The sequence below is a fragment of the Chanodichthys erythropterus genome, chromosome 18 (assembly GCF_024489055.1).
Source record: "Chanodichthys erythropterus isolate Z2021 chromosome 18, ASM2448905v1, whole genome shotgun sequence".
Lineage (NCBI taxonomy): Eukaryota > Metazoa > Chordata > Actinopteri > Cypriniformes > Xenocyprididae > Chanodichthys > Chanodichthys erythropterus.
Genome location: NC_090238.1, coordinates 16,357,795 through 16,371,788, shown reverse-complemented (window position 1 = coordinate 16,371,788; position 13,994 = coordinate 16,357,795). Strand labels below are relative to the sequence as shown.

At 35.2% G+C, this 13,994-nt stretch overlaps 1 protein-coding gene across 2 annotated transcripts in view; it reads right to left on the bottom strand.

Moving 5' to 3' along the window:
• Positions 1–6,993: 6,993 nt before the first annotated feature.
• snap25b (synaptosome associated protein 25b) overlaps positions 6,994–13,994 on the bottom strand; it is a 38,381-nt gene continuing 31,380 nt past the window's right edge. For both annotated transcript variants that reach the window (XM_067367783.1, XM_067367782.1), the window contains exons 5-7: positions 11,103–11,219; positions 8,940–9,084; positions 6,994–7,062 (exon numbers count right to left, since the gene is read on the bottom strand). In XM_067367783.1, coding sequence (XP_067223884.1) covers positions 6,994–7,062; positions 8,940–9,084; positions 11,103–11,219 — 331 coding nt within the window. The remainder of the gene's footprint in view (positions 7,063–8,939; positions 9,085–11,102; positions 11,220–13,994) is intronic.

Sequence of the window (13,994 nt, the reverse complement as noted above, 5' to 3'; positions counted from 1 at the left end):
GCTTGTAATGCTACCATTAATTAAGATGTTAGATGTTGCCTGTATAACTATTACATCCCTTTGAACACTAGATGTCAGTCACTAACACTCATGTGCAAACATCATGATAAGGTTGGAATTTGTTCCTTTACATTGAAATAGCATTAAAAAAAATAGCTTAAAAAGAGTAAATTAGGATCTGAAAATCTGGACCCCACTGTATATATATATCTATCTATATATCTTAAAATTATTTTGGAGTACTATGTACAGTAAATACTATGGCATAATATAATATGGTAAGCATTCAGTAATAGTACAATACAAAGTGCATATTATATCTGATAATGCTGATTATCATGGCCACAAACTATATATATATATATATATATATATAAGCAATAAAATTTTATTCCCAAACATTCGGTTTTAAATAATGCATTTTTTAACCCTTTGTGTGATGTAAATTGTTGGTGAATCGTTTATGTATTGTAAAAAAAAAAAAAAAAAAAAGATGGTTTAACTTAAAGAAGTAAGCTACCTGGTTGCCTAAAATTTTGAGTTCATTGAAATTAAAAATTTGAGTTAATACAATGAAGGTGATTAATTTAATCAACAGAAACTCAAAATATTATATTATCTAATTATCTATAATTATCTAAGCTGATTTGACAAAAGAAAAAAATGTTATGATAACAAATCATGAAAATAATTTTTTACAGTGTGGAAACATTATTCTCATAATTAATTAATATATTTTTCTGCTCTTTTAATGTGTTTTCTCTGTTCCTTTCTAATAATCCTTGGTGGGAGGAGCTAGATAGACTGTACATTATTGTCCCAGACAGTCATATTTCACACCTCTGATTGTAGCCTATACTTTAATTTTTTCACCTTTCACTGCAAGGATAAAGGGCAAATGGAGACTCTCTCTTTCTCTCTCATACTCTCTCTCTCTCTCCTGCTTTTCTTTACTTCTTTTCTCCTCTGTGTTCTCTCCTTTTCATTTTCATTTTCTAAGATTGAGCTCCAAGGTTATGCAATTCCCATTTCCCTTCCCCCACACACCCTCGCCTTCCCCATCACTGGTTTGTCAGAGTGAATGAATACGAATCCCTGGAAGGATGCATTAATATTTCTATAAGCACAGTGTTAAAAGCGATATATGCAAATATTTGTGCGTTTAAATGATTATTCAAATGATATATGATGTACAAATGCATTCAGACTATTACAAAAACCCAGTGAGTCAGAGTTGGAGAGCCTTTGGAGTTGCTGTCAGCATTTGTTAATGAGCTGGCAAAAGGGCGCTGGAGACGATATATATGTGTGTAGAAGCGTGAACAGGGGATGCGAAATGTAAAAGGGGCGATGAGGAGGTGGGCTGGGAGAGACTGCACTTTGAGATGAAGAACAGGCCAGCGGAGGGCTGTGACTCAGAAGAGAGGGTGGTGAGAGTGGGTGTCAATCGTTGAATAATGATCCTGTTCAATCAGCACCTGCACACTGAAGAGCAAATTATGTATCAAAGAATTGTCACATCCCATCTGCCTCTCACACGAAATAAGGTTACTGATCACAGGTGATATTTCAGCCTGAGAGAGCACGAGCATTAAAATAGAAATCTCTGGCAGAAATTAATTTAAGAATTTTTAAGGCTTTTAGTCCTTTTGTGTGTAAAAGTTGACCAGATATACACATTTAAAAATGATAAACAAAATATTTATTAATCTTGCACTCATACACTCTAAAAAATGCTGGGTTAAGAACAACCCAAGTTGGGTTAAATATGGACAAACTCAGTGTGATTGGGTTGTTTTAACTCAGCGGTTGGGTTAAATGTTTGCCCAATGTGCTGGGTAGTTTTATTTAACTCAACTATTGTTTAAAAATGACTATATGGCTAGCTTAAAATGAACCCAAAATAGGTTGGAAATTAAAAATCAGACACATAATTACTAGAGGCAACAATAATAATCAAAAGGTGAACATTCATTAAAAAGCAATTTAATACATGTTTATTATTTAATTATTAATAATTAAACATATTAATAAATGTTATTTTCCAACCTATTGTGGGTTCATTTTAAGTGATCAATAAAGTAATTTTTAAACATCAGTTGATTTAAATAAAACTACCCAGCAGGTTGGGTTAAAGATTCAACCCAACAGCTGGGTCAAAACAACCCAATCACTGGGTTTGTCCATTTTTAACCCAACTTGGGTTGTTTTTAACCCAGCATTTTTTTTAGAGTGTATTAGAGTAAATATATTTACTTAAATATGCATTCAGACTTCTAAAAATTGACCAGATATATACATTTAAAAATGAAAGACAAAATATTTATTAATCTTGCACTCATATGAACAATATATTTACTTAAATAAATACTATAAGCATTTTGAACTTGTTTTCCTGAAAAAAATATGTAAAAATCAAAAAAAGACTTCAGATGCAAAAGCCTCTAATTTTCTCCTAAAATGAGCATTTTTATCAAGCTTGTATGTTTCGGTTCAGTAATTTCACTTTAATGGCAATTAATAGGTCCTTTTCATTGCCATTAAAGTGAAATTACTGAACATAAATATACAAGCTTGATAAAAATGCTCATTTTATAAGAAAATTTCAGATGCACTTAGAGGCTTTTGCATCTGAAGTCTTCATATATACTAAATTACAATATATAAATATTAAAATTATTTTAATTAAAAGTTGTTATAATTAATTTTCATTCATCGATTGTATCTTGAATATAAGCACATTTTATTCCCAAAACAAGTGAAAGCAATCTGATACAACACACTTAAGATTCACCAAGTTTTAATTTTGCATTATTGCATCTCAATTAAATAATGGATTTGTTCTGGAAAATCGAACTGAACCAGCGTTTTCTCGCAAAAACATGTTATAGACTCTTACAAAGGATGAGAGAAAATATAATATTTTAAAAGGAAAATGGAAGACATATTCATTAAAAATGAGATGTTTTTGCAGAGTGGCTGTGACGTAAATTAACCCTTTTGGCTATTTAAAGAAATAACCATTTTCAATAGTGCTTTTCAGGCCCTTTTTATTATGTCCAATCAATCTCCAGAAATGAAAACTGGACCACCTGATTAATCTACTTGCATGAATTCATTTTGCAGTCTGATGTCAGCATCCTCAAGAGTAGTGTAATATACTGTATCAGTGTACAACTAGAAGTCATTGATGCATATCTGCCAAATGCATTTCCACAAATGTGATTCGGCAGAAGAAAATCATCAAGAGAATGTAGAGCAGTAGAGAAGCACAGCTCTGATAAGAGCAGAAAGATATTGCCGTCTTGGCTGACAGTGCTTTCATGTGTATTTTGCTTTTCAGGTTGTGCGATAAGTGCGCCATATGAAAGTCAGGCTTCGGTTGAGAACATCCCTTTCAGCTTGGACAGCAGAGGACATTATCTTCATCTGATGATAACAGCCTTGTGTTTCCTTCTCCACAACAAAGAGAAAAACAAAACAAAAAACAGGAATTATATTGCTGCATAACTGGTCACCGCAGCAAAAGATTATGTTCTAGGTGATGTTGTACTGCTCAGGTTGTTTAAAGGTGCAGACGATTTTTGAAAAAGTGGAAAGTGGATCAGACTGACCTCCACAATAAACTTGTAGCCAATCAGCAGTAGAAGGGTGTATACGCTCATGATGGGGTAAGAGAGAGAGTGAGAAAAGATGAAAAGATCAGAGGAATATCACTGAAAAAGGTTATGATCAGGCAAGAGCTTTAGGACCCGCGTTTATATTAGAAAAGCTTTAGAGACCTAAGTGGGAAGACCTGAAAATGGACATGAAAACAGTTTCATTGTTTCTGCTCCACTGAGTAACCTTAGTTTTGAGTGTGCGCTGCTGGTGACTAACAATGAACTCTTGTGTATATACTCATGTTTTTTTTTCATTGAGAATTTGCATAGGATGTCAAGGTTTTGTTTTTTTTTTAATTGTAAGAATCTCATACCAGATTATATAAATGTGATCAAACATGATTAAATAATGTTTTAGAGTGAGACAAACCAACAACCGGTAATTGTCACATTTTAGTTGCAACAAAGGATAAATAAGGATATTTTTGCAGCAGTATAGTATCTAACAGCACTGAAAACACAAGGAACAATAAGGAGCAAAACAATCAGTATACATGAATGGACAGATGAACAAGGGAAACTCAGGACTTAAATACAGAGAGGTAAATGAGGAAACACAATGATCAAGAGGTGAACTTAATTAGGCAAGCATCAGACTGACAGTCCAAATCTGATTTTTGTGCATATCTGATTGAAATCTGATCAGATTTAGCAAGTATGAATAGCACAAAATCACATGAAATGTGATTTTTACAAATCTGTTTTGAACTATGTTTATATGTGGTTTGAAATCGTATTATAATTGCATTTTGGAAATCCGTTTCAGTCTGACTGCTCTGATCAGATTTATGTGATTTTCTCACACAACTTAAAACGTAAAAGTTATATGAAACATGCTGAAAGTCACTACAGAAACAAGATTGTCTTGTTGCAAAGTGCCCTGCCATAAAACTTAAAGGTGCCCTAGAACTTTTTAAAAAAAGATGTAATATAAGTCTAAGGTGTCCCCTGAATGTGTCTGTGAAGTTTCAGCTCAAAATATCCCATATATTTTTTTTAATTCATTTTTTTAACAGCCTATTTTGGGGCATCATTATAAATGAGCCGATTCAGGGCTACTGGCCCTTTAAATCTCGTGCTCCATGCCCACGGAGCTCGCACTTGCCTTGAACAGTGCATAAACAAAGTTTACACAGCTAATATAACCATCAAATGGATCTTTACAAAGAGTTCGTCATGCATGCTCATATTACCTGAAAAAGGGGGCGCTCAAGAACCTGATATCACAAATGGGACACACTACAGTCTCATTGACTTAAAGGGTTAGTTCAACCAAAAATGAAAATTCTGTTATTAATGACTCACCCTCATGTCGTTCCACACCCATAAGACCTTCGTTCATCTTCAGAACACAAATTAAGATATTTTTGATGAAATACAAGAGGTATATGACTTGTCCATAGACAGCAATATAATGAACACTTTCAAGGTCCAGAAAGCCATTAAAGACATTGTTAAAACAGTCGACGCGACTGCAGTGGTTCAACCTTAGTTTTATGAAGCAATGAGAATACTGAAGAGAATATGAAGGAGTCATATACATCTCAGATTTTATTAAAAATATCTCAATTTGTGTTCCGAACTTGAACGAAGGTCTTACAGGTGTGGAAGGACATGAGGGTGAGTAATTAATGACAGAATTTTTATTTTTGGGTGAACTAACTCTTTAATGTAGTGTTTCCCAACCCTGTTCCTGGAGGCACACAAACACTACACATTTTCAAACTTTACCTAAACAAATGCACCAGATTTAACTCATCAGCTCAATATTAGAGACTCCAAATCCAGAAATAAGTCAGATAAAGGAGACATCCAAAGACATGCAGTGTATATGTTGCTTCCAGGAACAGGGTTGGGAAACACTGACTTAATGGACATGTGGCAGTAAGTCCACAAGTCCCACCAAAATGAAGTAATTTCCTGAAGGTTGATGTCATTAAAAATGGGCTTAATACTTGGTATATTTCTTAATAAACTTCCAGTTTTTCATTTTAGAAATTAGTGTTCCACACGAACAACATCAAATCAAAGGAGTACGATAATTTAAAACTCACCCCATGTGCACATAAAAATTAATATAATTTTAATTATTAATTATATATATATAAATATATATATATATATATATACTCCATAATGATTATATATACAGTATGATCTGTTCATTATAGTGGGTAATCTTCTCAAATGATTTAAATTTTTCCAGCCTTTAATAATGTTGCTGTACAGTACATTACTGGCAGCTGACTTCAATAATCACGATTGAACAGCAGTCCCTTAACACCTAGTTTACACATGTTTGTGTTTATCCATGCTGTGTGTGTTGAACCAGTGTGTGTGTACTTGTGTATTTCATCATTTGGATGTACTTAGTGACGTTGCCAGGCATAATCCATGTAAAGCCTCTGGTTCAAAGAGGATCTCGGTTAGCACAGCGTACAGACACTCTAACTCTCTTGTATCCAAACACTTGCTATTGTCTCTGTTCCACTTGTGTTAGGAAGATATTAAATCAGAACCAGCAAACAATAAATTCAGGTTTGTTTAGTTTTTATTTGCATTTCTTATACTTATTTTACAACAACTGACACATTTTTGCAGATGCACAGAAATAAAAAGTGTGGCACTATCGTGATGTTGCAGAACTGGGGTACTTCAAACCGAATGCATGTACTGACCATGCCCATGCTGAACAGTAATGTCTACACATCGGGAACGACTTGGGTAATAATAATAAAGTGACACGCTGAATACATATATGACCACTTCAGGTGGAATAATCGTTACTGGACACTTGTCTAAAGGCGATTACAAAATAGCAGGCTAAGATAAGCAATCAGTCATGTGATCTCCTGCACCTCACAGTCTAATTCGTCTCCTGTCTCGCTACATGTGAATATGAAGCATGGCTTATATTGAATAAAACACAGAGCATGGACACACAGATGACTGAAATTCTTTAAGAAATTTTATCCAAAAAATGTGTGTATATATATTTAATAAATAAACACTTTAAAAAAAAAACAAAGAAACCAACAAAAGAAGAAGAAGAAGAAGAAGAAAAAGAAGAAACTTCACATGTGAGCTCTAGCCATCAAATATGCACTATGTACATTTAACCTTTGGAGAGAAAGATACAGAGTAAATGTGACCATTTACTAGACTATCAGTTAAGACAGACACACGACGACACTTTCTAGATAGAGCGTTGAGGGGGTGATGAGTGCATATGTGCAAACCGGTCGGGTGAGTACCATGGTAAAAGCACATGTGCACTGTTGCAGGTACAGCAGGGAGGGGAAAAGGGAGACAAAGCACTTCTTGTACGGATTTAGCCACTTCCCAACATCTTTGTGGCGCGCTGGTTGGCTTCGTCAATCCTGGTTTTGTTGGAATCAGCCTGGAAGTCAAAGATAATAGATACAGTTAGTATTTTTTCTAGTATTATGACACAGCTGCTGACCACTTGTGATCAGATGACTGAAAACGCATCTTGAAGGGATAGTTGACCCAAAAATGACAATTCTGCCGTCATTTACTCACCCTCAAGTTGTTCCAAACCTGTATGAATTTATTACTTCTGTTGAACATAAAAGAAGAAGAATATGGGTAACCAAACAGTCGATGGGTCCCATTGACTTCCACAATATGAAAAAAATATATACTATGGAAGTCAATGCGGCTCATCAAGTGTCTGATTACCGACATTGTTCAAAATATCTTCTGTGTTCAGCAGAAGAAAAAAAAATCATACAGGTTTTAGTGTTGTCAAAAGTGCCAACTGTGATACCAAATTGGTACTGAAATTTAAAGGAACAGTCCACTTTTTTTGAAAATAGGCTCATTTTCCAACTCCCCTCAGCCAATCTCTGGGTCTGGCGGTACCACTTTTAGCATAGCTTAGCATAGTTCATTGAATCTGATTAGACCGTTAGCATCTCGCTCAAAAATGACCAAAGAGTTTTGATATTTTTCCTGTTTAAAACTTGACTCTCCTGTAGTTACATCGTGTACTAAGACCGTCGGAAAATGAAAAGTCATATCATTGCGCCTGCTGCACCCGTGGTACGGCAGCAAAGTTCCTTGATTATTACGCCAGAATGAAAAGTTCCTAGCCATATCAGCCTAGAAAATCATAACTTTTCATTTTCCGTCGGTCTTAGTACACGATGTAACTACAGAAGATTCAAGTTTTAAATAGGAAAAATATTGAAACTCTTTGGTCATTTTTGAGCGAGACTAACAGTCTAATCAGATTCAATTAACTATGCTAAGCTATGCTAAAAGTGGTACCGCCAGACCCAGAGATCGGCTGAATGGATTCGAAAACGAATAAAAACTCAACTTTTTAACTCTAGGGGAGTTGGAGCGTTCCTTTAATTTGACGCTTTGAGCGCTGTTGTGGGGATTCGTGAACACCTCTGATTGGCCATTGTGTTCACGAGCCACAATGATCAATGCACTGGAGCGTTTGAAAGCATACAGAAGTGTTTGAGTTTGAAAGCGTGTATCTGTGAAGCGTGAAAGCATGTGTATCTGTGTAAGCGCTTGGTGAAGAGTGTCACTGATGTCTATTTACAACATGTTTTTGAAGCATTGATCATTGTAGCCAATCACAGACATATCTGATGAGCGTGTGAACACAATGGCCAATTAGAGGTGTTTACAAATCTGCTCAACAGCACTCAAAGTGACACATTTGTAAAATTTCAGTACCGACTTGGTATCGCGCTCGGTACTTTTGACAATGCTAACAGGTTTAGAACAACTTGAGGGTGAAAGATTTTTGGGTGAACTATCCCTTTAACCCTTTAACTGATTTCTCAACCGTACGGTAGAGTTTTATATCTTTTAGATAAAAACATAAATTGACAAAAAAAACTGCTTGAGGTCATTTTTCTTATATGTTCAATAATAAGAAATTTAAGAAAAATAATTTTTTCATTGGCTCCATCTAGGGGTGAAAGTTAAAGGGTTAATACCAGATGGAAGAAGGGCATCTTTTGCTTGCTCAATTTCCGGGATATTGCATATAATTTGCATATAATATCAACTTATATTGAATTTATACACATTTATGCTCCTGAATTCATTAATGCACTCTGAGCAAACATTCATCTCAAAAGTTATTTTTACAGTGGGATGTGACTTTACAAGCACCAACAAGCATCTTTTGTTATTATTAGAAAGTCTTATCTCATGAGAGAGTTTGCTTTCAGTATTGAGGCTCTTGTGTTAAGCAATAATTTCTCCAATATTGCAATATCTTGGTCTTACCATGTCCATAATCCTGTCGATTTGACGGTTCTGGGTGTCGATCTCGTTGCCCATGTCGAGAGCCATATGGCGTAGGTTACCGATGATACCTCCCACTTGTTCCAAATTCTCATCCATTTCGTTCTCTCGTGCATCATTTGTTACCCTTAAGATACACAAAAAAACAATCTGGGTTTATTGAGAGCGCTGACTGAGATGGGCACAATATCCTCAGGATGATTTCTACATTAAAGTCAACATGAAAATCCATTCGCAACCCCTTTTATATCCATAATGTGGCATATTTAGACTGGAAAACATTTAGTTATTATATTCTGATTTCAAAGAAAAAACTTTTTTTCCTGTGAAATAACAGGAAACAACAAAACAACCTCCGAAGAACAGATGAATCTCAACATAACACTGACTGTTACGTACCAGTCAGGATCATTAATATGTACGCAATATTTGCATATGCCAGCCCATGTTCACGGCATTACACAAGCCAGTATTAACGTCTGGATCTGTGCACAGCTGAATCATCAGACTAGGTAAGCAAGCAAGGACAACAGTAAAAAATGGCAGATGGAGCAATAATAACTGACATGATCCATAAAATCCTGATATTTTTAGTGATATTTGTAAACTGTCTTTCTAAATGTTTTGTTAGCATGTTGCTAATGTACTGTTAAATGTGGTTAAAGTTACCATCGTTTCTTACTGTATTCACGGAGACGAGAGCCATCGCTATTTTCATTTTTAAACACTTGCAGTCTGTATAATTCATAAACACAACTTCATTCTTTATGAATCTCTCCAACAGTGTGTAATCTTAGCTTTAGCCACGGAGTACTATCAAACTCATTCAGAATCAAATGTAAACATCCAAATACTCACAATACTCACATAATCCGACGCATGCATGCAGCATGCATGACGAATGCTTTGTAAAGATCCATTTTAGGGTTATTTTAGCTGTGTAAACTTTGTTTATGCTGTTTAAGCTCCGCAAGCTACGGGGGCGGGGAGCATGAGAATTTAAAGGGGCCACAGCCTGAATCGGCGCATTTCTAATTATGCCTCAAAATAGGCAGTTAAAAAAATTAATAAAAAAAAATCTATGGGGTATTTTGAGTTAAAACTTCACAGACACACTCAAGGGACACCTTAGACTTATATTACATCATGTAAAAAAATGTTCGATGGCACCTTTAAATATTGTCAATTTTGATATTTTGTCTGATGGGTTGTACAGGACAGAAAAAGGACAGTAAACACAACGATACAGTGGGCGATTCTGTTTACTCACATTATCTCTCCTGTGGGTTCTGTATACACTGACTAGAACAACTGTCTAAAACCATTAAGTTGTATAAGGATTCTAGCTGAACATCCCGTTTTGTTTGCGGATTGACACGGGATATTTTGAGACAGCGGACCAACAACAGCTCAGTGGTTTCATGACCATCCCTGATGTGCCTGAAGCTGCAGTCTGGCACAAAGCGGACATCCGTCTTCAACAGACAATTATAGAGATCCTTGTGACTCACTGACAACTGAAGTGTACTGTACTTACTGCTGATACACTAGATAGATGAAAACAACAACAGTACAATTAGGTGATGCTCACACAGTCAGCTTTTGGGACTGACAGCTGTATTTACTAACATGTCTCTCAAATGTTTCTATCTGATCAAATAATGTCTGAAAGAACAGGTAACTGTCTAAGTCAGTCCCCTTCTCTAATTGGCGAGTAAATACCAACGTTATGTCCCAATGCGCATACAATCCTTCCTAAATAGTATATGAAATTAGAATGAATGTGTCCCAATTCGTAGTATGTTGAAATTAGTATTCCAAAGATACCCAGATGGTCTACTACTTCCAGTTAGAATCCGAAGTGCAGATCTATGCACGCTCTAAATGGCTAATATTGCCCTCAGCCTATTGTGCGTTGGACAAGGATTCGATTACAAACACAATGGCAAACATAGTGGATTTGTAAAGAGGTTTAGATAAGGAATAAGGAGGTTTGAGTGATTAATAATCAATATCTAACCTGGCAAAAATATTTATTCATTGTTATCCACATTATATTTCATCTGCAACAGCATTGTGAGCTTATATAATGAATATATAGAATAATTGGATATATTTGCAGTCATTTTTATAGCGGTAACTGACCTGCGGATGAATCCACCACTGATGGCCATCTGCTCACGTTCATCAACCACACGGGCCGGCTGGCTGGACACCACCCCATCCTGGTTATTACCCCAGGACTGGCCACCACCTTTCAGCCTGAACAACCACAGGAAGTGCGAGAGAGTGTTAGAAGCAGAATGATGTTAAGTGACTACTAGACATGCACTGACAGGAACTACATGCAGATATATAAGACTTAAAACAGGAAATGGTGGTCAGGATTATCTGCATGTCATGGAATTATATGCACTAAAGGTGTTCATGAATAAATGAACGACACATAGCGTATCGCTTTCCTGGAGCTAACGTACACACGTCACGTACAGTGGGGCATAACAGACAATTACACAGACACTGATGGAGATGTGACAAGTTCATTGGAGGGGGTTCACAACAATTATCAAGGTGAAGAGACAAAGAGAAGCATTCAGAAGTAACATGTTCTCAGTGAGGGTACAGAATAGGCCTATTCCCCATGTATAATGTGCATTCATCAAACATTTAGATACAGTTTGTTAGATCTAAAATGAAATCAATAGACCAATAAAAAGCTTTTATAATAACAAGTAACATGCATTGCGTTCAGGCAGGGAAGGGGACTTAGGCTGTTTAGTAACAGTATGCATACAGTAGGCTTTGTTCACACTGCACCCAATTTTCAAATGCGATCTTTAGCAAGTGATAAAATCGGATCTGTTTGTACAGACAGTCAATATCACTTAAAGGGACAGTTCAACCAAATATGAAAATTTTCACCATTTACTCATCCCCATGTCATTATACCTGTGTGACTTTACAGACTTTCTTTCTTCTGTGAAACACACAAGAAAATACTTTGAAATAAGCCTCAGTGTTTTTTGTGCATAACACTAAAATTACAAAAAAACTAGATTTTTTTTCTTTATCTAAATAGAGATATTAAAAAACAAATAAAAATGACAAAAACACAAAAAAATTACTGAAACATAAAATAAAATTCAACTGAAAATGTAAAAATAAAATCAAAATATTTAGAAATGCTATAATAGTAGGCTATGTAAAAATAGCACTTCCACCTATTTATTAGTATGGACAAAACAGTTTAAGCATGCGTCAAACTATCTTCTTTTGTGTTCCATAGATGAAAAAGTCATACAGGTTTAGAACGACATGATGCCAGAATATTCATGTTGCCGTGTACTTTCCCTTTAAGTTTCACATGATCCCAAATACTGAGAGATGTTGCTAAAATTCACAAGGGCAAATATATATTTTTTATATTGATGGGTCCACCCTCCCTCAGGCTCTTTGAGTAGCCAAATAAGGATTTCACTTTTTTCAAAATTCTGAATGAAATTGAATTTCAAACAATATATGAGTGTGATTTGAGTCAAGTTTGTAGAAATTGGATTTCACCTGCTATATAGGTTTAAGTTTGTCTGTCTGTCTGAACAAAGCTTAAGTTCACAGCAACTCATCTAAGCAATGCAGGTGATTTGCTATAAGCTATTACCTTTTATTTCAACCTTTTATGTAAGATAGGGCTGTTTTGTGGAGATTTTATGGTATACATTGCCTTATGCCACTGCCATTGTGATTATAGGAGCTGACATGAAATGCTCTGACCAGAGGCAGTTAAACTCAACCATGACCTTAATCCTTACTGACACAGACACAGGTGCATGTCTTTAAAAAGAAACATGAATAAAAGTTTTGAGGTAAGCCAAAATCTTCTTTACATTAATCTGCCCATACTTTAAAGTCAACATGAAATCAAAATGGACCATGTTTACTTTCTTAATACATGTTCGGGTCTGTGCTTGATTCATTGTTTTAATTATTTCTTTATCTTTCATCAAAATGTAATAACTTGCATCACCCTTGAAATGACTTTTCTTTTCGGTTGACAAGTCCTCCCATCAAACTACCTGTCATATAAAGACCACTTTTCCCAATCCGATTAATTACCGATGCATAAAATTCAAGCACCAACCTAACAAATTTTTCCCCATTGGATATTCATTATACAAACTTTGAATCACAGAAGTAAAAATGTGAATTCCCTTTCATGTTGACTTTAAAAGTAAAAAATAAAATACATGTAATGTTCTGTTCTGTTACACTTCAACCCCAAATACATAAAAGGAATAACAAACTACCCAACAGTTAAAATTCATAAATACTTCATCAAACAACTGCCGTTTGGCAATGGCCTGCGTTACTACCGATGATCGTTCAACATTTTTTAGCCAGTGACAGTTGCTCACATGAGTATTTATGCAGTGCCTGCATCATTATGCAAGAGTTGGTAACACAGAATATCATTAACATAATATTTGCAACTCATGAAATACAGAATAATGAGAACCAACGTCTGTGTCCACTTGGATATTACTGAAAATCTGACTGAATGTGCTGTGCATTCACATGGTTTAAAGGTGCACTAAGTCATTTTTTCCACCCAACTTCAATTAAAAAAAATTCCCAGTAAAGAATTAAACTACCCACACAGCCCTTAAGCAATATCCATCAATCAGAATATCTGTAATAAGCAAAAGAAAAACTGTTACAGCATTATGAATAACCTGATTCAACTGATTCCCTATACAATGTATATAACAGTGTAAATATTTAATAATTTGTTTAATTAAACTTTGCATATATGGCATTTTATAAAACATGAGCTGCGTCAGAAAACGTGTACTGAGTACGACCGTTGAAAAAGTATGTTCTATATAGTACGAATGTAGTATAGTATAGTACTCAACTGAACAAACTGGTTTTTGGATATTTTACTGCAAAAAAATTTACATATTGTACCTTTAAAAAACGATTTAATGGCTTTCTCATAAAGAATCACTGTTTTTATACAAATCAGTTGAAAAAATGATT